General features: G+C 38.8%; 1 protein-coding gene across 1 annotated transcript in view; it reads left to right on the top strand.

The window, feature by feature from the left end:
* st8sia1 (ST8 alpha-N-acetyl-neuraminide alpha-2,8-sialyltransferase 1) overlaps positions 1–25,981 on the top strand; it is a 50,872-nt gene that overhangs the window by 12,326 nt on the left and 12,565 nt on the right. The window contains exons 3-4 of the mRNA XM_069192157.1: positions 6,001–6,110; positions 13,477–13,569. Of these exons, the coding sequence (XP_069048258.1) occupies positions 6,001–6,110; positions 13,477–13,569 (203 nt within the window). The remainder of the gene's footprint in view (positions 1–6,000; positions 6,111–13,476; positions 13,570–25,981) is intronic.

Below are 25,981 nucleotides of genomic sequence, written 5' to 3'. Positions count from 1 at the left end.
AATCTGGGCTTCAGCATTTTTTTGCTACTTTTTTATATAGACAGATTTTTTTGAAAATAAGAATATAAGCAAAAGCTGTAAGAAAATGTTTTCTCAGCATAGATGGGGTACACATTATTCATGGAACATTCAGTATATTACCAAATACTGTAGTTCAGTAAAGGGTTGACACAGCATTTAACATAACTTTTGGAACAATAATTTATGTCATATTTATGAATATGCTGTGGTTGAAGAAATCTTATGTTCAATGAACACAGGACCAGAGTTTTTAACATTAAACCCTAACTTTCACTGGAATTACTTTTTAAATTTTCTATTACATTATAACAACTGGCATAAAAGGATGTCATTCTTACTTAAGGAACCACAGGCCCAAAGAAATTAACGTGATGGTGTGTTATAAATGGTTCTAAGAAGAAGAGACCAGTTTAATTTCTATTCAAGACTAATAATAGAGAAAGGTTTTGCTTTAGTTGATATCTCCTTGATTAAAAAGGAACAACTAAAAGATACAGTATGTCAAAAGTATTTCAATACTTTTTATTAAAATTTAGGAGCTCTCAGGTGGAAGGTGTGTCTGCTGTTAGGTTGAGCAGAAGGGAATCCCATCGCATTATAACAAAACTGAGTGGACTAATAAAATAGTAGCAGACCTGAATGCTTCTGTGTCAGTGGAACAGGTTTGGGCTATGGTTAAATGTCACTGGCCAAACAGAATCAGATGGGGAAGATTAGACTACAACCGATTAAAGTTACTACTGCTAGAGGTCAAACTACATGTTATATGTTAAAGATGATGTTTAACAATAAGGGAGAGATGAGAGCAGGCTGAGTTTTCTCCTGCCCAGAACGCAGATGGTTTCAGATATGGTTACATAACGCGGAGGGGGTTTGGTTTATCGGGGCTTCCAGACTCCGTGGCAGACTGTGGAAGGGATACTGTCCCCGTGTGGCACAATTCTGCTGCATGTAAATGAGGCAGCTGCAAGGAATCCCTTGAGTGTCAGTCCAGTGGTTTGGCTGTTTAGGAACCCCTACAGTTTCGACGATCTGAAGTAGCATAGAGCTAGAAGCCCAGCAGCACTTCTCGTGATCAGTTGCCTGGGAAGAAGAGATGCAGTTCAGCTAAAATGCCATAATATCGAATTCACATTCCAACAAACCAGGACTATCAGGCTGTGAGTGATGCCATAAAATTGCCATAGCACTCATGCTGATGACAAGCAAGGATTTCTACTATATGTAAATTAACTTAAGGAATGACTGTCTGTGTTTTCTGTTGATTACAAGGCTGGCTAATACACGGGGGGGACAACAAAATTTCTAGCAGGGATGAAAGTGCAGTTCTGTGGGATTCTCTTTTTGGTGCACTGCTCTGCCTTTTATACAGTTTTTGGGTGATAGGAAAGTAAGAGTAGTTTCTGATGTTTTAAGGTTCTTAAATTCCTAGAAGTTTGAGACCATGTGGCGCCCATGGTAAAACAAGTTTAGCATTGTAAACTACTATGTTTCATGTTGAGAATAAAACTGTGTGGCATGGATGTGAATAACCCCCTCCCTGCAAAGGAAAACTATTCAAGTATAGTGGATTCATATCTGTCAACATCTTGGTATAGCAGACAAGCGCTTACTAAGATAAATTGCTTGGCTATGTGGGGCTTCAAGATTGTTAAAGTTGCAGTTTCAAATAAATTAAAATTGAGCTAATTTAAAAAAAAGTTTAATTTTTGCTGGCTTCAGAGGAAAACAATACAAAATAAATGATGTAATTGATGATGATGATGCAGTTAACCTCTTCTGGGAGTTGTAATGAATGCTTTGATGGAATTAATGTTTTTAGCATTGATAGATGACAGGAGAATGGAAACTTCATAGTTCTTCATAGTTTTCAGAGAAATAACTAAAATGCATTTCAGCAATTATGTCAAGCATAATTCATCTGTCAGACTATGGAATCTTTATAATACTAGATTGATGGCTGATACAGATAAAAAGGGAGTGTTTCATGCTGAGAGTAACTTGGCAAACAAAATTGCATGCTACTAAAACCAATGCTCTGGTTTCATTACAGAAGAGGCTTGATAGTGTAAAACTATCAATGGATTATTGATGGATTACGGCCATCAGGACAAGGGCTTAATTTTCCATCAACGCTGTTCTGGATTTCTTACTGGAATTTAATACTTTCACAACCACAAGAGAATATATGAAACCATTTTCTGCACGTCATCAGGAAAGTCCTGGATTATGTAATTGTTTATTCACCAGTGATTGTGTACATGAGTACAGCATTACCAAACTACACTAACTTCTCTTTGAGACTAAGAATAAGAATACATTGTTAAGACATTTAACAAAATACTAATTAAATCTTTTGAACTGTATGGAATTCTGGAAATAGCAGAGGTTTTGTTTTATCATTAAAATGAATAGCTTGAAAATAATTGAGGAAACAACTAAAAAGTCTAATAAAGATGAGATAAAGTTGGAATGAAAATACACACACCGGTGTCACTAGGCCCATGATGGAAAGCCCTGGTTTAGGTAAGCTGTAATGTTTCAGAGCAGCGAACTTCAAGTTCTAGGACTCAGCCCCCTTTAAAAGCTTTGACCTAAACAGGTCAGTAGTCACAAAATACTTTTGTTTATTTTTCTACATTTGTAAAGTGTAGCACTGTAATAAAACACAGAAGTTTATCAATCAGAAATTTCCATGGCCTTTCCATTGTTTTTGATAAAATAATTACAAATGATATGGCTTCAAAAGACTAAACTTTTTAAAAAGCACATGTATTGTATATTGGTATATAATACTTACACTCTTACACAAAAATTTAACTTTTTTTTCTTGTACCTAATTCACTCTTTGTGTTGTTTGTTGCATATGTAGTATAGTAGAGATATGCCTTGGCCCATTTTGTCAAATGGCAGCCAGGTGTCTCAAGCACTGGTTCTGGAATGTCCCAGTTACACAGCCTGACTATTACATGTATATCAATAGTTACTAAAGATTTGGAAGAATTTCCCTGTGATCAGTTAAGCAATTTAGAGATCACGGGGGACCACAAATCTACTCTTTCATCTTCAGGGATGAGAGTTTTCTTAATGAAACAGACGACTTGCTTAATATATTAGGTTACAGGTCTTCAGAAACAGGTAATATATATATACTAAGATGGAATGGAATGGGGCTCTCCAGAAGAGCTCTGGGGTAGACCTTTTCAAAATTTCAAAATAGAAAACCTGGTGTTTGAGTGCTCGGTTCCTGGGTTCCTGCTGGTTAAGAGGCACCTGATTGAGAGAAATACTAGAAACAAATGCTGCACTTGAAGACCATGGTTGCCTTCCTCTGCTGCATCGCCAGTTGGGATGAAGAGCTTTGTCCTATTTCTGCTTTGGGCAAGTTAATCTTTTGATAGAAATAACAACCTTTAAAATTTTGTGAGAGCCATGTGAAACGGCACTTCAAGCTCTTTGTAATGCTCATAGCAGCATTAACTTATCTAATTGGTCATTAGACTTTTTGCTGTTTTATTAGTTCCAGTGTAAATGCAAACTCATTGCATTCACCATTAACTTAAAATGTCCTTGTCAGGAGGAGAGAAGCTTCAAATTAAAATGACTGTTTAGAATTCCCTTTAAGGGACTACTTTTACCCTTGTTCCTACAGTATGTGGACACATGGAATAAGAGTGGACTTTTAACAAGCTGCTTTTTAAAAACATAATAAATATCATTTTTATTTCAGGAATTTAATTGGCTTTGGCGTATTCTGTTCTTTGAAGAGAAACCTAATGCATAGCTTTTGTCAAATTAAAAATGCTATACTTCATGCTGCTTTTATTTGTTCTGCTTCTTAAGTTAATTGTATTTTGAATAAAGTTTTTAAATTTAAAAGCTTAATTTGTAGAATGAAAATAGTAATTGTCTGTCAACATTAGAGGAAATTAACTGGATATTTTATAATTGTCTCATAGATTATCTCAAAATACTTTATGGTGTGCTTCATTGGAATGTCTTGAAAAACCAGGAAGCTGAGTCATTTAGATTCATTCACTAATTTCACAGGGCCTTACTAATGTGTGCTCTGTAAAATGTAAAATGGTACACTAAATGCAGCTGTAAATGAACCATTAAAAACTGATATCACATTTTATATTTTTGGACATGGAGTGAGCTGAGGCAAATGCACCCCCAAGAATAGATAACGTCAGATTTGCAGTGATGTTGTGTTGCTACTAGAGATGTTCAGGTGAGCTTTAGTAAACACCACTTGTGACAAGTTGCCGTTTATTTATTAGCGATGAAAAAAATGACATCTTGTAGTTTGATGTAACACCTTTTAAAGAAAAGGCTGTCTAGGATGTGCCTTTACCCTAGTCTGATGAGGTAATAGCACTGACCCTGCAGACAGTTTTGCTGTCTGAGGAAGATGCACCATAGTAAATGTCCATCCATCATTGTTCTAACTGCTTCTTGCTGGGGAGAAAGACCCTAACCAGAGAAGCACTGGGTGCAGGGCAGGATACACCCCAAATGGGAAGCCAGTCCATCATGGGGCAGACAGACCCAAACAATAGATACTCACACTCACAATCACACTAGGTCCAATTTAACCAGAAGCCAATTAATGTACCAGTATGGTTTTGGACTATGGGAGGAAACTGGAGCAACCAGAGGAAAGCCATGTTAACACGGGGAGAACACATAAACTCCACACAGATAGTACTCCAGGTCTGCAATTGAACCCATGCAGCAATGCTAACCACTGCGCAACCACGCTACCCAACTTGGTAAACCATGAGGGAATAAAAACACACATGTTCCTGCATCATGCTATAACACAGAACTTGGTGTAACGAACAGTTCTTTCCGGACCCTATGCGGACGACACAGTCCGACGGAGTGGGGAAACACTGGGGAAACCTCATGCAGGAATACGGGGCTGAAGACAGGGGGGCGTGCCCAAGGTGCGCTAGTGCACGGGGGAGGTGTGGCCGAGGCGAACAATCCGAGAGTAGTCCTTAGGGAAAATCCAAAACGCAAGGGTAAGTCCAAAACCAGGAGATCCATCAGAACAGAGAATTAAAAACCCCGAAGGCCGGGTCGGAACCGGCAGACAAGGAACAGAAACAAGGGTTAAAACCTTAACGGGACCAGGCGCTTCCAGGTCCCGGACTCGCACGATATGGAAATCGGATGCAGAGCCCGGATGAGCGTCAGCGCCTGGCTTTTAAGGTGGGCTGGGAATAGGGAACAGGTGCAGAGAATAAAGTCTAGAGTGAAAGGGCTGGAGCACCCTTAAGGAGGGGGAACTAATATCGTGACAGTTGGGGTTTTATGTGAAATAAAGATGTCTGGCACACAAGTTAAATATTTGAGAATAGGATCCCATGTTTATTATGTTGTTAATTTATTTACAGACACAATTTTCATAACAAGTTGTGGATGGCGGGCATGGGAGTCTGGGATCTTGAAATGTTCTAAGGTCATAATTAAAAAAAGGTAATATTGCAGGAATCGCAGGCCTAGGCCTACAAAATAACAAAGCCAGTAACTAATCTGTAATTACAAAATAATAAATGACTTGAAAGGCACCTAGCATGACAGTTGCTTAGGATAGACCTTCATCTTGTACTGTGTAAGTCACTTTTAAAGCTGGCCCCTCTACCTGATCCTGGATAATACCTCTGCACTCACAAAAATGGTGGCTTATAATCAGCTGTGAGAAATCTGCATTTTATGCATTTACCCTGAAGTGCTCTTGCTCCCCACGACTCACCTTACATGTGTTGAAATACTAAATAACAACACAGCGTAAATCTGCTTGTAATAAAGTTGTCATATTTTATCTAGAATTTATCAGTAAGTAAGGACATCTCTTCTTTTATTTCACCTGATATTCATCCGGATTTGGCCTCTATCTTCTACAAATGAAAAAGATGATGTTGTCAGTATGTAGCCTGTTTAATGACACGCCTTGCTTCGTGTTGCTAGGAAACCCCCTTTCAGCAGCCTCTGAAGAAGTGTTCTGTGGTTGGCAACGGTGGGATCCTGAAACACAGTGGCTGTGGAAAAGAAATCGATCGAGCAGACTTCATTATGCGGTAACAAGGCCTTCCTGTTTATTTCTCATAACACTTTTATCATTTTATCGTTTTATTATTGTTCATTCAAACCAGTACATTACTGCTGCTGAAAGATCTAACATTTACAAAAGATAGAATACAAATTTTTTGTAGTGTTTAAGGCTTGAATTTCCCTTGAACTGTCCATTGGAGGATCTCTGCTGCTTGTCACTAATGATAAAGTCAGCCATCAGAGAAAAGTGAGATTCACTTCAAAGATCACAAACATATAAAGTGTGTTTACAATTTTACAGGTTTTAATTTGTAATGGTTCTGCATAAAAGGGTGTGAAAGGCATTGATATTATATTGAAAGAGTGACATGTAACTGTGATTCTAATCTGTAATGCCTAAAACTACATTGACAACAGATAAATTGTAGTTATTAATTGGAAATACTAAAATATTTAGAAGAATGACAATTTAAAATGTTAAAATGGTATCATTGCTATACAAAGAGGCTTGCACATAGAACAAGTCTATGCTATTAAAATAAGCTGGCCGGATGTTTTATGCCTCCATGTCCATGAAATACTGTGTTTTCTCTCAAACTATACTTTTGTTTCAAAGATAAATACTGTAGTTTTGATAAAACAGTAGCCTCACTGACCTATGTTCAGGACACTTATACTCAAGAGAGCTTTTAATCTCTCATTAGTTTGAGCATCCCTTCTATCAAGAAGCAACATTCATTTTAACCATGCAAATAATAAATCAAGCAATGTTTACAATAAGTGCTTAAAATTATAAGTCTGTTATCCTGCACATTCATCTACCAGTATAGAAAAATGTATGTATGGGAATGATTTAAATAAATATATCAGTTCAGTTCTATGGGTGAATTACTATGGATAGTTAGGATTTCTAGATAAGGGTGCATTCATACTAGACTAATGTTGCCCACGAAATGAAAATAATTCTGAATAGTGCAATTAAACACAGAGCCCTGTCTGTCCTTTTTCATTCAACATGGTCTACCAAATGACCTGCTCCAGTTGGTGTATATTGAGGAGATTATCACTAAGAGCTCTAAGCTTTTATATAAATATGTTTTTTGTTTTATCAGTAGACATTTTGTATTAAATGTGTGATAGTGTTTGAAATGTCTTTTTGTGCTTAATTAAAATATTGAATTATTGAGACTTCAGAAATGTCAGCATTATTAGTAATAATGAACTTAATTAATTTTTGTTCTTTATTCAATTCAAACCATTCTTATTTGACGTAAGCAAAATTCAGCAATAAGAAATCCTATTTAATATAAACATTTACAATTTCAACATTTTTGTATAATACCCATAAATATTCTTCTAAATTGATAAATGCATTTTTGTTAAATGTCAAAATCCCCACAGTATTAGTAGATGAGGCTTGTAAAAGGTGTTACTAGGCTGCTTTTGATAGTTTATTTCTAGTTACATGACCAAAACTAAATAATGAGAGGTTCATAGGGCATATGCCGTATGAACTAATATACGCTTGATCGAGAAGCTGTTTTTTTTGTTTTTCTGATTTAATAAAGTGAATATTTCTCAAAGGAACATATTGTCATACTTATGCTGATCGAGTCAAGCCACTGTAAGCCATCATTTTAAGATGAGTTAAAGTGTTTTATTCCAAAAATGGAAAAAAGCAATCATCTTCTTTAAGGTCATTCAAAAGTCATTTTTTAGACTTACTGAAAAAACACACTTAATTCTCCAACTGGTGTGACTTGCATATTGAGTATAATGCCTGTACAGTAAACGTAAACTCTGCTGTTTATAAGTTAAAAGAAAATGAGGATGAGTAAAAGTATAGTATTATAATGTCATGATGAGTTCGTTTTTTTATTATAAATGCCTTTTATGAATAGTCCAATTAAAAACTTTCATGGTGAATAAATTACATTCACCATAGGCATGAAAATGGAGAAAAAAGGGATTTTTGTGAATATTGGTCTAAGTGGTCTCTTGACATTGGCAAATTTTCCTTATTCTGAATAAGGCTGTCTAAAGTTGTATTCTGTAGACCAGTGGTTTTTTGTGCTGTGCTCTCTGCAAATAATCTGAATGAGATCTTTGTGTTGCATCATAAAAGACCAATTAAAGTACTGGCTCCACATTTTGAAAAACTTTCCATATTAATGAATAAAACATTTTGAAACCATACAGCACCTTCACTGAAGGAGTGATGTTCTTCTGAAATCTTACTTTTTTCCTAAGATGGTGTAGTGCAAACAAAGCAAAGTTCTTACAAAATGTACTTGACGATTGAAAGGTGTTTCCCAAGATGCCTGCACTCCTCCTTCTCTGTCCAAGCATTACCTAAGCATGTTTTGTTTCACCTTGTGTATAGCACATTGGCATCTCCTCATTTAAAATAAATGTCTCCTGGGGAATAGATAAATGTAATAAGTACGAAAGTACTCACACCACACACTCTTCTTTTATTTTCGTGAGGTTTCCTCCTTTTCCTTCGTTCGTCCGTCTTCCAAACCAGTCCGCAATCCGTTTTCTCTGTCCTTGTTCAGTCTGTGTTCCAAAAGTTCGTAAGATCCAACAACTCCGCGCCGAGTCCAAATCACAAGCCGTATACCGTTATCCTTTATTTATTCCGTAAATCCGTTGTCCTTAAATCTTTGTCCACTCCAACCAAACTCCACTTTCTTCTCCGAAATGCATTCGCGCCGGTTCACTGTTTCCGGGGCATATATATTTTGTTTCCTGATGAGACCCACCTGCGTCTCGTTGTCTTTCAGACTGAGCCCTTTCCATCTGCAGGTCAGCTGGTTTCTCTTAGCGGCCATCTTGGTCAGGTCTAAGTCAAGTATAGTGAGCAAATCGTTCCTAAAATACCTGTCCTGGATGACCCTTCCTCTGGTCCTCTTACACTTGCTTTGTACTGCAAGGTGAGGAAGAAGACAGCAGTTACAGAAGTAGTTCCATATTCTTATACTGTATGTTGGTGCCATACAGAGCTCGCAGGTTGGTGACACCATCCAGGAGGTTAAGCTTTACAACAGACTTTGGAAACCTTTATAGCCCATTGTCTTGTCTGTTCGTTGCTGAATGGGAAGTCCTGGTCAGTCTGTTGATGACATAGGCCATTAATACTAAGCTATAGGGATCATCATGTAAATCGTTCTCTAACAAATATATATTTTTCAAATGTATATGCAAACCCAATATGGAATCATGTTTTTTGCAACACAGCTCACAGCAGAAACTCCTGCTCTGTACTTGGAGAAGTGAGGATGAGCATACAAGCTCCTCTAACCTGTCAATGCCAGAGTTGTGTGCATGAGAGTTGGTGCCTATGGAATGAATTGCCTATGGAAATAGGCGGAGCGGTGGCTCTGTGGCTGAGGATTCTAGCCTGTGGCCGGCAGAGGAATCCTAATCCGTTGGGCCCCTGAGCAAGGCCCTTAACCTCAGCTGCTCCGAGGGTGCTGTATAAATATCTGACCCTGCACTATGACCCCAAGCTTCTCTCCCTGTCTGTGTGTCTCATGGAGAGCAAGCTGGAGTATGTGGAAAGACAAATTCTGAATGCAAGAAATTGTATATGGCCAATAAAGTGATCTTAATGTCTCATCTGCCACTGATGTCACTGTGAACTTGTGAAATCACTGGAGTCAATCTTTAGCCAAAAAGCACTAGACTGATAATCTGAGATCTGTCCTCTACAGAACTCTGCCAATTGTGTGTATCCACTTGGCCAGTCCTAGTCACAGGTATGATATGATTCAACTTGTGAGGTCAACATGTACTTCGAGCAAGTATCATCATTCTAGCAGCTACATTACTCATCAACCCTTGAAGCATTTCACATTTTAGAATACTTCTACTTCTGCATCTATATTTCCTGGAAGTATGGCACCTTAGAGGAAAGGGCAGTAGAAAGCAATTTTAGAAAGGAAAATAAACAATTGAATTGGATCCGTTGGATTTCCTTCAGATTTTTACCATTTTATGCTACTCAATAATCTTAGTCTTCTCTTGGAAACAAAGATAACTGCACTTCCAAACAAGAGAAGGCATTTGGGCCATCTGGTCATCTGTAGCTAATTGATCTGAGTATCTCACCCATCTGTTCCTTGACAGAAGCAATGGTATTAGACAATATCAGAAGTGACAAAAAGATTATTCTAGAACCCCACAGCCCTCTGTGTAATACCAACATAAGTAGGTTTTCAAATTAAAATATAAGTGACACTCATTAACAGCCTCATCTTGCATCTAATGATCTCTTTTCAGTCAGCAGCAGTACTGAAACTGCCCTTGTTAAGGCACTTAATGATTTTCCTTTGTCTTCTGAGTTATTCTTCTCCTTTTGTACATCAGTACAGCTTTTGATTATATCAGTAATGATATTATTTATCAGGGTATCAAGGTATCAAACATGAAAAATCATAAGGAGATCTCTGGTTATTCCCTTTTAGGGAAGCCTATTTTAAGGACTGCAGTAGGTATGGCTCCTATTTGGCTACCAGGAACCAATTAGAAAATCATGTTGTTTTAAATCTGATGTTTTCCACTTACTCATTGTATTCCACAGGTAGGATCATTACTATTTAGTATTTGCATGTTTTCTCAGATTATTTATTATTCACCATCATAGACATGGATTTCACTGCTACCTTGATTAAAAAGATTTGCAAACCATACAAGAGACTACTGCTGTGTATTTTGCACTACTTTGCTTTTATGATATTAAGGTATGGATGCAACAACATATTGAAGCTAAGCTGTCACAAGACTGAAGATAATAAGTTATGTACTGTAAAGCTTATATTATTAGGTTCCCAACCTTGGCTTCACAAAGCTAGTGGTTTCAGCGCTTGTTGTTATTAACAGTGCCGAAATTAAACAGTTTCATCAAGATTTGGCTACTCGCAATTCTTACTAAATAGTGTTTTCTAAGGCATCTTCAGAATAATAAGACTCATTTCAAACTACAGTAAAGGCATTGTGCATGAACACATAAGTCCCATCCTCTGTAAAATGCACTGGTTTACACTGTAAATCAAATGGGATTTCTCATGCTTAAATATAAGGCAATGATTGGTTTATCCCCAGATTATTTCAAGGATTAATTGCAATATAGCCCAGTTTTTCAAATGAAATCTGTTCATCCAGGCCAAAGACCAGGCTCACTAAATAAATAGTTAAATAAATATTAGTCAAAGATAACACAAGTAAACACAAAATGCAGTTTTTAAATGAAGGTTTTTATTATTAAGGGAAAAAAAATCCAAACCTACATGGCCCTGTGTGAAAAAGTGATTGCCCCCCCTGTTAAAACATAAATCAACTGTGGTTTATCACATGTTTGGAAAGCTGAGTTCAATTTCTCTAGCCACACCCAGGCCTGATTACTGCCACACCTGTTCTCAATCAAGAAATCACTTAAATAGGACCTGCCTGACAAAGTGAAGTAGACCAAAAGATCCTCAAAAGCTAGACATCATGCTGTGATCCAAAGAAATTCAGGAACAAATGAGAAACAGAGTAATTGAGATTTATCAGTCTGGAAAAGGTTATAAAGCCATTTCTAAAGCTTTGGGACTCCAGTGAACCACAGTGAGAGCCATTATCCACAAATGGTGAAAACATGGAACAGTGGTGAACCTTCCCAGGAGTGGCCGGCTGACCAAAATTACCCGAAGAGCGCAGTGAGGACTCATCCAAGAGGTCACAAAAAAACCCAGAAGAACATCCAAAGAACTGCAGGCTTCACTTGCTTCAGTTAAGGTCAGTGTTCATGACTCCACCATAAGAAAGAGACTGGGCAAAAATGGCCTGCATGGCAGAGTTCCAAGACAAAAACCACTGCTGAGCAAAAAGAACATAAAGGCTCGTCTCAGTTTTGCCAGAAAACATCTTGATGATTCCCAAGACTTTGGGGAAAATACTCTGTGGACTGATGAGACAAAAGTTGAACTTTTTGGAAGGTTTGTGTCCCATTACATCTGGCGTAAAAGTAACGCAGCATTTCAGAAAAGGAACATCATACCAACATTAAAATATGGTGGTGGTAGTGTGATGGTCTGGGGCTGTTTTGCTGCTTCTGGACCTGGAAGACTTGCTGTGGTAAATGGAACCATGAATTCTGCTGTCTACCAAAAAATCCTGAAGGAGAATGTCCGGCCATCTGTTCGTGATCTCAAGCTGAAGCACACTTGGGTTCTGCAGCAGGAAAATGATCCTAGTGGCCTAGTCAAAGTCCTGACCTGAATCCGATTGAGATGTTGTGGCATAACCTTAAAAAAGCGGTTAAGGCTCAAAAGCCCTCCAATGTGGCTGAATTACAACAATTCTGCAAAGATGAGTGGGTGCTGTAAAAGACTCATTGCCAGTTATCACAAACGCTTGATTGCAGTTGTTGCTGCTAAGGGTGGGCCAACCAGTTATTAGGGTCAGGGGGCAATCACTTTTTCACACAGGGCCATGTAGGTTTGGATTTATTTTTTCCCTTCATAATAAAAACCTTCATTTTGTGTTTACTTGTGTTATCTTTGTCTAATATTTCAGTTTGTTTGATGATCTGAAACATTTCAGTGTGACAAACATGCAATTAAATAAGAAATCAGGAAGTGGGCAAACACTTTTTCACACCACTGTATATACGATTTTCCTTCTATTAGTGTGTCTATAAATGCAACTTTCTTTGCCAAAGTCATCACTTTCTTGTGTCTTTTAGGTCCAGGATTACTAGCACAAGAACTAGAAGTCCATTTATATCCCATATTTAATAAAAATAACACAAAAAATGTATTGAAGAGCGCTAACAGACACGAAAAGGCACAAAATATGGACTAATACACTGTAGCCTTCCCCGAATTCTTTTTTGGGGGGGCGGCCCGCGAATAAACGAAACCAACTGGTACGAACCCGCTAAAAACCAGGGATGACTGTATTCCTGTGTGATGTATGCTGTTTGTTCAGACCTAAGAGACTACAACTCGTCAACAATTGTAACTTTGCTTAAAGATTTATATTTTTATCAAAGTTTATAATGTATAATTTAGCTTTATTATTGGATTTATTGTTAAGTTTTTGTGATTAATTTTTCTTTCTTTTTGCTCTTGGTATGTAAGTTGTACTCTTTTGTAGAGCCTTTCAATTTTTTTTCAAATGCACACAAATAAAATTACATATTATTTTTTCTACAGTTTCCTTCTGGATTAGTATGTATTGAACTTTTAAGGCAATACATTTTAGGGAAAGATGGCAAAAAACTAATGTTAGAGGCTTATGAATTTATAAAATATTATTTTGACTATAAATAGTGAAGCATGGGAATTGGGTACTTAAGAGTACTTAAGTATTTCATTTTTTTGTTTTGTGTTTGTTTTTTTGTAGGTGCAATCTGCCACCACTCTCAGAGGATTACAGGGAGGATGTGGGGACCAAAACGCATTTAGTGACTGCTAACCCCAGCATTATTGAAAAAAGGTAACAGTGTATTGTTTCTTTTTTTGTGGTTTCAGTATTATCAAAATAATAATGAAAATAATTGTATACAGTTATTGTTAACACAAAAATACCAAAGTATTTAAAAAATAAATAAGACTTTTTTCACTTAGTTTACGTATCATATAAGTGTATTTACTGCATGCTGTGTGAAGGGCTTGCTCAGGCTCATTAGTGCTGTGTGTGTTTTCACTACAGATTCAAAGCTATGCCTGGGGGAGCAAGGTTGAGTTACATTTTTCAGGTTGAGACCTGGCATCGAACTAAAGCTTTCATCTATCATAAATTATATGGCAGTGGTGAACATAACAGTTTACATGATCACTGTCAACTAGAGCATTTTTTAGTGTTAGTGTTGCTAGGCTATATAGTGTAAACTGTTTGTACAGGGAATGTCTATATTCTGTATTTCGCAATTTTCTTTACACCTAAATAACGCATAGTGTGAGGGACCATCAGCCAGTGTCTTTAGGAAGCTGCAGCTGTAAAGATTGATGTCTTGATGAGCTAAAGCTGTGGGTTGTCTTATGCCCGTCTAACTTCTCTCGAGAGACTGCTCTGGCCCTCTGAGAGGGAGAGAGAAGAAATATTATTCCCCTTGACCAATCAATGTGTTTTAAAGGACAACTCCCCCAAATCCACAGTTTGTGTGAGAAGCGGTGGGGGCTGGGTAGGTTTTGCTGGCCAGATGCCACAGAAGTGCAAGGAATGCAGCCAGTGATGCCAGCAAGACTGGCATATGTTGTTGGAGATACGGCCAGGAAAGGCAGCAGAGTTGTTTGAGATTGCGTTGGCTGTGTGAATGAAGTCACTAGGAAAGACAATTTGTGTGCAGGTGTGGCCACGAGGGTGTGTGAAATACATCTGGAATATGGTCTGGGATCTGAGGGAGAGCACAGCTAGATAAATCCATGAGCTGGATGATGGTGCATGTGTTTGAAAGAGTGAATGGTATGCCAGGAGACAACAGGCGTAGATGTCGGAACAACGTTGTTGTTGTTGTTGTTGTTGTTGTTGTTGTTGTTGGAACAACGTAGAAGAGGAACAATGTGTGAATTCCTGTAGAAACTTGAAGGGGTACAGACAGAAAATGGTTTTCAGTACAGTGGGCTTTCTTTCCTGTATGATAATACTCAAGTAAAATGTGTCTGAAAGAAAGGGTTTGTAGTGCATGTGTATTTGTGAGACTGGAGAGCAGGAGACTCGGATGTAATCCCCTAGGCCTGATGTAGAAAAGAGAGGGCTAATTACTGTATGTCTACTACTGGACAGTGTGTTAATATGGGTGTTGTGAGTATTTAGTTGGTAAACCCGAGCTGAGGACACTGAGGTATATTACTCCTGAGGGAAGAGGGTCAGGAGTGCTGATTGTTTATCTCCTGGCTCCTGTTGTACCATGGTGTGAAGACAAGACAGCAGGAAGTGAAACCAGAAGGAGCTGGGCTCTCTGGCAATAAGTGAAATTTGGTGTGTCTTCACTGCCAGGACATAAAACTGTAGATTCTGTGTTGTTGATTGGAAAAAAGAAATAAAAATAGTGCAAAAGTAAAGAAACTGTGTAGTAAGACTTTGAAGATCATGTAACGTACAAACATAACCACAACAAGTTCACCTAGTGGGGTGGGGCCTGTCAGGTACACATAGGTTTTGTGATATGCATCCCCAGTTGTAAAGATATAGTAGTAATTTAGACATGCTTGTGAGTATCTTCATAATGTTATAGTGCTTTAACATTTATTGAGGTATTGATTAGATTAATGAATTTCAACACAGCCAAAAAACAGCTAGATTGCTTTTGGGAAGCAGGTGGAAAATGGACTGCATGACAAAAAATATTAAAACATGGCTGGAACGTGCAAATCCCAAAACAGGAAGGCTGTAATTGGACATAGGGCTATGAAACTGTAAGACATAATCGCCTTGCCTCCATTCTACATCACTGCAGATTTAGTGATTCATTTCACTAATGGGGAGAGGGGTGCTTTCAGTCTTTGCGCTTAATGGATCTGGTGAGAACCTCACCATGATAAGCAGCCTAAATGGATAATGGATGAATAGCTGTTATGTACAGTGCAGATGTAAGTTGGTATGCTGTGGAGCTACTGCACACGTACTTATTTAGCCTTAAATTGTTTTTTAAGTTACAAAAGTGGACAGAAATTTCCCCACAGTTTTTTCCCCATTACAGAAGTAATTATATTATGATTAAAGAACAACAGTCACACATTACACTGGCAATGTAATAAAATGCTAAGTTGTTGCTGAATTTGTTGTATGTATATGAATTACTCGTATAAGTTTACCTCCATTGCTTTTGTGCTTTTATATGGCCTTGAAATTATTCAGCAGATGTACTTTAGGCAAAATTATACATGTGCTTTTCAAAACCATTGTTCATTCACTCAGACTCTGGGTTAAATTTCATTTTACTTAGTCATTCAGAGGAATGACTCTGAAATATATTTTTAACATTGATTTTGTAGTGTAGCCTATCATGCTGACCGGTGTATCCCTGGGGATCTCTGTGGAACGTGTGTAAGGTAGTGTGCATGGTGTTAAAATTGTGCTCAGGTGAGAACAGGCACTATTTAGGGGACATTACTGTAAGTAAAACATTTCCTGAAATATCCATAAATGTTACAACGTCATTGAAATAGCACAAGTAAAATACACAGAAGAAAACCATAAAAAGACAGCACAATAATGTAAAATTAGATTTTTCAAAAGTGCTGGTTTATGAAAGAATACAGTAAAGTCTTAAAATTAGGTGCAAATTTTGAGTTCTGGAAAAGCCTTTGTAAAGGACTCTTGGGAGCTGTGGGGAAGAAGGCATAACTGAGAACTGTAGCATGAAAGCATGACCAGGTCTTGGGTGTTAGGAGACTTGGTTGCACAGGGTCGTGCTTCCCCATGCCTTCCTGGTGCTGAGGAACTGCTGTTGCTTGAGCTGACTCGTTAACCACAGGCTACTTCATTTCAGTTTTCTGTTTTGGGAATATTTTAACATGTACTTTCAGCTCTGAAAATACTGAATGACGAGGTCTCCCAAGTTGTTTTTTAAGTAACGGTGCTTGACCAAGTGCAGGTTGAACACTGCTTGTAGGGTTGAGTATGAGCTGTGTCATGAATTCCCCCAAGTGGCGACGAACAATTGGCAGAGTGTTGCTGAGAGTAGGGTGGGATCAGAGATTTCGTGGACGGTGGCATGTTAGCAAAATGCTTTGTATTCCTCCCTCACAGTAACTATTGGGAAACTGGCCCTGGTATGAATATGTGTCTGTCTGTATGTGCCCTGTAATGGGTTGGTGTCCTGTCCAGGGTGATTCCTGCCTTTTCCCTTACTTATTGGGATAGCCTCTTGTCTCTTGCTTCTTCTCTCTTTTTGGGTTTGTTTTATGTCTTGTTCATATGCTTACTTAATAGTAGCCTTGTTTTTTTGTTTTCTAGATGTACAAGTGTTAAATGGACCCATCTTAAAATAACTCAGCTTGTGTAGTTACTGAAACCTTTTAATATTCCCTTCTAGGCTTTGGCATTGTTCAGTATCACATTGTTCAGTATCACTAAAGGGACCTTCCTGTCTGAAAGCTCTCTTTTCATTTACGCCTTGGAAACCTGACTTGAGTTAAACAATTAGTACTAATTGGAAACCAATAAGTACTAAGGTTCAAGGGGCTACTGAGCACTCTCTGCTTTGTGGTTTATTTTATTTTTCATTAGTGGTGATTATATAATACTATAAACAGCAACCAATAAATTAAAATGATTGATTCAAAGACAGATACAATTTCTCTGAAGCAAATAAAGATGGTAACCTTGTTATTTTCTAAGTACAGTATATGGGCACTAAACTCTGAGCACAGTCAAAAATTACCCTCAGGACATATTTGCTTCTTGAGCCAGTCAATGGCCAACCTAAGAGCTACTTATTTTATATCCTGTGGGTGCTGCAGGCAGTTAAACCCCATGATGCCCATTCTGCTGATATCTGGAAAATAAACTTTTCTATTTGAACTGCTTTTCACACAAAGTACAATCAGTTAATTTTTTTTACAGGTTGAATGTAACACTTTGTAACACTGTTTGTTAACAGTGGAATGAGGGACTTGGATTAAGGAAAGTAACAATCGTAACAACATGTATGGAGCAACAGCATTTTCATAAAGCAATAAAATTAATCATTGTTTCTGCTATGCAGTGTAATGTTGAGGGGATACTTTCTCTGGAATAAACTGGGGAATAAAGTTGGGTACTTCCAAAAGTTCAGCCCCTTCTATGGTATCCCATTTGGTGAATTAAAAAAATTATGGATATATTTATTTGAACTTATTTTAAATAAATACTTCAACTAAATAAATCTTTTTTTTCAAAACCTGAATGTGAAAACAGAAAACGTCTAAGGCTAAGATGAGTTACTGTAAATGTCATTTAAAATTTAAATATGTCCATTGCATGAGTATTCAGACCTGTGAACTGATAATTTAGCGTAAGCATTTTTGACAGTAGATACAGCTACATGTCTTTTTGGGTAAGTCTCTACCAACGTTGCATGCAGCCTTGGTGCAATTGTTGCCCATCAAACATCAAACTGGCCTCACAGTGGCATCCCTCCTTGCCAGGCTGCACAGTTTGAAGGAACGGCCTGATCTATGCAGTGTCTGGGTAGTATGATACACCTTCCGCTTCTTAATGATCAACTTACCCGTGATCAAAGGGATATTCAGTGTCTTTGAAGCGTTTTATATTGTTGTGTTAATCTGTGCATTTGTCTTCGACTTTAGCTCGAACTAGAACTTTGTCTTCATGGCTAAATTCTTGTTCAAAATTTCCTGACCAAAGGACCCTACGGAGACAGATGTATTTATTATGACATCATGTTAACCACCATTATTGAACACAGTGGCCACTCAGCTGACTTACTGGTGTCTCTTACTGGTAGGTTAATTGGCTTTTTGGAAAACTAGCCCTGATAGGAATGTGTGTGTTTCTATGTGTGCCCTATGATGGAGTGGCATCCCGTCCAGGGTGTGTCCCTCCTTGCTTGCCAAGATAGGCTTTGGCTCCTCTGCTACCCTGAATTTTGTGCAATTAAATTAATTTAGGTTTGCAACAGCAATGGGTTTGAAAACTTGTGCAATCACCACTTTAATACTTTTAATTCATATAATCAGTTCACTTCTTTCCTTTTTTTGCTTTAAAAGTACAGAAATAGTTTGAAAATAAATGCAAGAAGATTGCTAAGATATTAATTAAATTATTCCACTAAGAACAGATTCAAACGGATTGAAACGGTTGTCAACAAACAATAGTCTTATTTATTACAGCTTCCAGAACAAGTACTCTAGCACAGTTTCTCTTTGGTTTGGGACAGCTGACTCATTTACCAATAAAGACTTTTTAGTCTTTTTAGAACTAAATATTTTTTGATACACTTTAAGTACACCAAAGTTCTAAATGATGAGAAATAGTTTGTAACGAACAGTTCTTTCTGACCCTATGCGGAAGACATGATCCAGGGAAAAGTGAGGAAACAATAGGAAAAAGATCATGCAGGAATACAGGGATGAAAGTGTCCAAAGTGCGCAGGTGTCCAGGGGAGTGAGTCCGGGGCAAACAATCCAAAAGTAATCTAGAGGGTAATCCAAAAACACAAGAATAAGTCCATGGCCAGGTGATCCATCCAACAAGGGATTAAAAAACATGAACCGGGTCGGAACTGGCAGAAGGGGAACGGGAACAGAGATTAAAACCTTAACGGGACCAGGCGGTTCCAGGTCCCGGACTCGCACGATACGGAGATCAGATGCAGAGCCCGGATGAACCCAGGGGACAGGTGCACATAATGAAGTCTGAAGTGAAAGGGCCGGAGCACCCTTAAGGAGGAGGGACTATAATCGTGACAAGTTTATAAAAAGTTAATTTTTAATCATAGAACTATTTGGAAATATAATTATCCCTGATCCTTATAAAACATAAGGTTTTATAATGATACAACACAGAAAGGTTTTGTTGCATTATTTAAATTGACTATAATTTTAATAGGGATGATTCAAGAACTAACGTCCCTTACATCCTGGTGAGGGATGTATAGTACATCCCTTATCAGAAAAATGAAAATGTCAGTGACATTCTGTGGCTCAATTCCAGCAGAAATCGCTTTTCCTTAAATGGAACTAAATTTCTATACTGATTTGTATTAATACAGAACTAACTACAGCAGCTGCTCTGAAAGGTCTTACCCTTTCTCCGTTTTCATCTTAGCAGCTGTTATGAATTGTGGAGATATTTGGAGATGTTTAGATACAATTGGGATGATTTCCAAAGTGTGACCTGGCTTGACCCTCAACACAAGCATTTTTTGGCTATACTCAGCAGCAAAACCATTTTTTTCCCTTTAAGATACTTTTTGTCCAGTTTGGGTACTCTTTTTTTCTGTTTAGTTTAGTTTTAGTTTCTATTTCATAACTATAGACACAATATTTTTTGGTATCTGCTTCCCTTCCTAGAGGGAAGACTTAGACTTACATTTAGAAAAATTAGACTTACATTTATGATAAAATATATTTATAGACATAATCCCTGAAATGAATAGGCCAAGTGTAGACTGTACATTCCTGGAGCAGAATACAGAGTGGGAGTGTTGTGGTAAATGTGATTCATCGCAGTGAAAAATTTTCACTTCTCGGATACCATTATGAGAAACTAGTTAATAAATTCCTGAGATTGCATCTTCCGGGCAGCAATCTTAAAAGTACTATAAAATTACATAGAGGAAGCAGTGTGGAGTACTTTTTAATACTTTCTTTGGAGTCTGGATTTGAAGTTGGAAGTTTGTGGTTTCAAATGTACACAGATGGCTGCTGAAGTACTAATCAGGCTTCCATATGTTCATAATTATATGGCTTGTGTGATAACTAAATGTGAGTCGCATCAACATTAAACTCCTGTCTTCAGTAACTTGCTTCACCGGGTTCCTGTGATATTGAAAGTAGACAATCAGGTTCTTCTGCTCAGGTATAAGTTACTGAACGGTCTAACTGGATTATTTTAAGGATTTGTTGCATAGGGTGGCACAGTGGTGCAGTGGTCACTATTGCTGCCTTGCAGTGTGTGGGCCCTGGGTTCAGTTCCTGGGGTGTTATCTGCATGGAGTTTGTATGGTCTCCCTGTGTTTGAGTGGGATTCTTCCAGGTGCTCCAGTTTCTTCCCACAATTGAAAGGCATGCTGGTAGGTGAATTGGTTTCTGTCAATTTAGCCTTGGTGTAAGTACAGTATGTGTGTGTATTTGTGAGTGTATGTGCCCTGCAGCGGACTGGAGTCCTCTCCATGTCAGGAACAGTTCTTTCCGGGCCCTGTGCAGATGACGCGATCCGGTTGGTGAAGACACAGTAGGAATAAAAACATGCAGGAGTAGGGATGGAGACAGGGGGCGTGTCCAAGAAGTGCAGGTGTCCAGGGGAAGTGAGTCCGGGGCGAACAATCCAAGCATAGATCCAAAAGGGAAATCCAAAACAGGAGACAGAGTCCAAGACCAAGGGATCCATCCAAAGTAATTAAAACCAGAACCGGGTCGGGACCGGTGGGGCAGAGAATCAGGAACAAGAAACTAAAACCATAACGGAACCAGACGTGGCAGGACCCCGGGCTCTCACGAGGATTCAATGAGAAGCGTCGGGGTGACGCCTGCGTCTGGCTTTTAAGGTGGGGCGAGAACTAAAACAGGTGCAGGTAATAGGGCAGAACAAGGAAGGGCTGGAGCGCCCTTAAGAGGGGGAGTAGCGATCGTGACTCTCCAGGGTGTATCCTGCCTTGCAACCTGAAAGGTTCCAGCTCCCCATGCCCCTGTATTGAATAAAGCAGTTTGAAAATGGATGGATGGATTGCATGAGTATTGTCCAAGACTATATCTAAAACCTGCAGATTTAGGCCTTCTTACTGTAATGTAGACCAGGCTCCACAGAGTGGAGAGTGAAACTCATTGCCATAATCCTTTAGAGACTCAGTAACTGTTAGCATTTTAAAAAATCTCCTAAATACCCACCATATACAACTGTTGACAGCAACCCTACCACATTGTACCCAAAGCATATCAGATCTAAGATAAAGCTAAACTAGGTTGCTGCTGTACTGTAAATAGTGGTTTTCCCTAAAACAATGCCCTATTACAGTGACAGAGAGGTGTGCTGTTGAAGGTGCTGTTCTTTATGATGTTACACTGAGGTCCTGTGTACTTAGTCATTAAAGATCTCATGGTACTGATCACAAAAGGGGAATGGAATTAGTTCCAGTGTCCTGCTTAAAGTTCCACCTTAATTTAATTGTTGAAGTAATATTTAACTTCTCCCTCTCTGATGTGCAGTGAGGCACCACCCAGGTATGTGCTGTACTTCAGTAGAAGACTAGGTTCCCTCCTACACATGAAGCACTTTTCTGATTGTTTGAAATTAAAAGTGCTATACAAATGCTGGCAATTAGTCATTATTTATGCAGCAGTAATGACTAAAGGCCTTCGGGCCTTGAAAACATGAACACCCCTGACTCGCGGAGAGTCGCTTGAGAGGCCCTGCCTCATGACTGGGAGCTAGCCCCTCAGGGGATAGAAAGGAGGAGATAGCCCCTTGACACGCTGAGAGTCGCATGACAGGCGCTGCCACACGACTGGGATAAACCCTCAGAGGACTGAAGGAACGAGAATTAGTAAGTTAGAGTTCCCAAGAATAACTCACGGATCATGCTTGAGAAAGGCTGAAGGTGGCACTGCCATCCTCTATGTGTGAGCCTGACCGCACAGTGGAGAGCAAAAAACCCCAACATGCCAATTCAGGGGAAGACCTCTGGTGGCCCTGGTGGAACAGATGCCCCCAATCCGGGCATACTAGCAATAGATAATGAGTAGCTGAAATCCCATAGAGAGTGGTGTTAATTTAAAGGTGGACTGCAGGGGAGGACGACTGGCCTGTTTAAATAAGGTGAATATGCAGGATAGCTCTGGCAGTGGAGATGGCAGCTCCAATTCTGAAGAAACGAGAAGAGTAAACTGAGGTTTGAGACCAGCGTTGGAGATTGAAACTCACAGCTGAGGAGAAAACGTGTATCTGGGTAATGAACTCTTACAGGTGCTGTCTCTGGATTCCATGAAGTGCAAGATGGAGTGCTGGAATAGAAAGCAGTGAGGACATTAAAGAGATTGAAACGTGAGGCAGAACTTTCGCAGAGGAAAGATTTGTTGCACTTGGAAAACAGTGAGGTTAAAATTTAAATAAAGGTGGCCAGTGAAACATGGGAAAGGTAGAGCATGCAGTCTTGGCAGAAGAGTAGGCTGTGTGGGCAGATGGGTAAAGTATGTAGTAAAATGTCCATTGAACCTGGGTGGAGATTTGATTCTAGATGGCAAAAGAATGTGGAACTTGGAACTTGAAGGGGAAAAGAGCTGAGATGGGCATGAGGATGCAGGATTTGGATAACTGCAAACAGTAAAAAAGCATTGGTTGTAGCATTGGAAAGGCCTGGGAGGTGATCCTCTCTAGAGCTGAAGGAGATCCAGATGACATGGCGAAGGAAACTTGAAATTAGGGAGAGGATCTTTCTTTATCAGTAATGGAAGTAGTGGATTTAATATCAGAACTAAGATTGATCATTGGTCCTGAGGTGTCACAGACATGGATGGCAACAACAATAGGGTAGTGCTCTAGAAGGGCTGACCATTATGCAATGACAGAGAGAAAACCAAACCACTAAGCATTACATAAAACTGAAAGACTGACAGAAGCATTATAGAAAAGGGGGAGGTCATTATAAATCGGTTCAAACTGAAAATTGAATTGGGCAAAATAAAGAACCACCTTAACAAAGATAAGCAGTAGTAGTCCACTCCTGGCACCGCGGAGGATGGAAAGAACAGATGACATCCCTGAAAATAGAGAAATTCAGAATAAATTCACCTAGAGTGAAACTTAAGAAGATGTGGATCCCACGATTTAGAGCAACTGGAGATCTCCAGATTCCACCACTCAGTAATTGTGATCAGAGCCATCTAATATTAGAGAAATGGAATTGACATCTTTACCTTCAAGGATCTGGCGGCGAAAATGAGGGTGGCCTGAGAGCTGCATAGATTCTGAGGCTTTTGCTGTACTAAGGGTGGAAAAAAAAATAGAGACGGGGCTGAAGGAGGCAGAGCTGAATGAAGGGAATTTTCAAGCTTGAGCAGACAGGAGGTAATATCGGATACAGAGTGAGAAAGTGGTTTGAGAGTTTGGGAAATCTGCACAGAAAGAGAAACTGCTTCTGTGGAGCAGCAGGAGGCAGAACTGGAGAGTTGAGAGAAGGAGGAGGGGCTGTACGATTTGCAGAAAGTGGAGCTACAGGTACTGCTGTAGTGAGAGAAGGATGGAGTACTGGTTGAGCTGAAATGGAATCGCATAAAAGTAGAATAAAGGGGCTAAACGGCCACAGTGATGGGGAATAGGAAAACATCTGTCAAACAGCGATTTGAGGAGCCTTGGAAGAGACGTCCTTGTAAAAGAGATGAGTCGGCGTACCCAAGGTGGTGCGGCGGTGTTTTGACCGGTGTAAAAGCGGGAGGCTGGATGGGAGAAGCAGAAGCATCGGCAACGGGGGAGAGGAGGATAAGGTTGAAAATTAGAAGGTCGGGATGGTGAAACAGCGGAAAACGAACGACATGGAGAATCTTCAAGGTGCTGGAGGAGAGAAAGGCAGTCTGGAGATGTCGGAGAATTAGGCCTGCGAGCCATTATAGGTCTAGCGCTCAGAATTCAAATGAGTTGAATTAAAAAACTCTAGATGTGTGTGTTAGCAAGGTTAAGGTTTAAATAGGAAAGAGATAATTAAATGATAGTGGAAGGGGCAGAGCACCCCCTGCTTCTCCCCTAGAACAATGCACATGGTCCGTTTTGTATGAATCTAATTGACTTATTTTTATATTTGGGAATTTGGATGGACATAATGGTAAGATTTGTTGCTCTTCAGATGATGGAGTCAGTGTTTGTTAAAGTTCTTTGCTTATTTGTTTTTTTCTTATTGGTTAAAGCAGGGATTGGAAATAAAATGCAGTAAATATGCTTCTTTTATGTAAGCTACACTTATTACTAAGCAGTGTTTCTGGCTGTATATTCATCTGAGTCAAAAGCAGAAGTAAGGTTTAATTAATTTTGGGCTCAGAAATAAACATCTGTCTGGTGGTCCTCCTTTTAGTATCCTTGCCAGTTTTGTTTGCACAGTTGCAGATTCTCTATATTTGTTGCTCACAATCCTCAATTATGTATAGCTTTTTACTTCCAAAAGTGCATATCATGCTCTGCATGAATTTTGATTGTTTTTTCTCCAGACATCAACCTCGATCATTCTGTGAAATTCTTTGCTTAATCAGAATAAGTGCATAGTAAATATTGAGGCTGTTTTACTCCTCACTTTTAAATCAAAAGCTAAACAGGGAACTGAGGGAGATGCCTTTGTGCCTTTTTAAAGTGAGCAAGGCTGACTCTGCAACCCCTCACCCTCACCAGCCTCCAGAGGGTATTACCTGTTATACCCCTAATAAATATAGCTACAATGCCTTCCAAAATTGTTGAATATTTATTCTTATAGAAGAGCTCTCATTTAGTTGGTAGATTCCGTATTCAGTACCTTGTCATGTAACACTACCTTATGTAGATATTAATTTCTTTAGATACGCGATTCCATATTATATTCCCTATTAATCAAATTCTAAAATTATGCTTTTGTTTACTCCGGTATCGAGCGTATTCGCAGAAAAGCTTAAAACTATCACTTTTCTCACAGAGTACTGTATACTGTATAAACGTACAGTAACATGGTCAGAAGGAGCAAGGAGCACGTAAAAACGTTTCTGAAATAACCACATGTAAATTGATGCTTAAAATGTTTAGGGAGAAATGGAATACTGGTGTGTATTTTTTTCTTTAAAATACCAAGACCAGCAATATACAGTTTACATAATATGTTTATGTTCCTAAATTAATATTGTTTATGACCTTCAGATGCGTTGTGCTCCTATTCTTTTTATGCTCAGCTACTAAAATGTCCCTTTAGTGGTAAAATTCCATATAAATATTCAATACTAAGTGGATTAAAATGTGCACAGTAAAGAGATTAAATGTTGGTCATTTTGGCCAGCCAATCACGTACCGTGGTAGGGCGCGGTGGCACACGTGTAGCTGCCTGCAGTATGGGTTTGTAGTGTGCATTTTGAATGGCTGCATCTGTAGCACTTTTAAGCTAGCTATACACTTTTGTACAGCCAAAGCCATGCCTTAATTTCACTTGCAGTATCGTAGTTTCTGTTTCATCTCACTTACAGTAGCTTTATAATACCTTTCAGTAGTGTCATGCTTTTTTACCTAATGTTCCAAG

Source organism: Lepisosteus oculatus, chromosome 7, assembly GCF_040954835.1.
Source record: "Lepisosteus oculatus isolate fLepOcu1 chromosome 7, fLepOcu1.hap2, whole genome shotgun sequence".
NCBI classification, from domain to species: Eukaryota; Metazoa; Chordata; class Actinopteri; order Semionotiformes; family Lepisosteidae; genus Lepisosteus; species Lepisosteus oculatus.
Note: the sequence above shows the minus strand (reverse complement) of the source record. Positions and strands in the feature narration are given on the sequence as shown.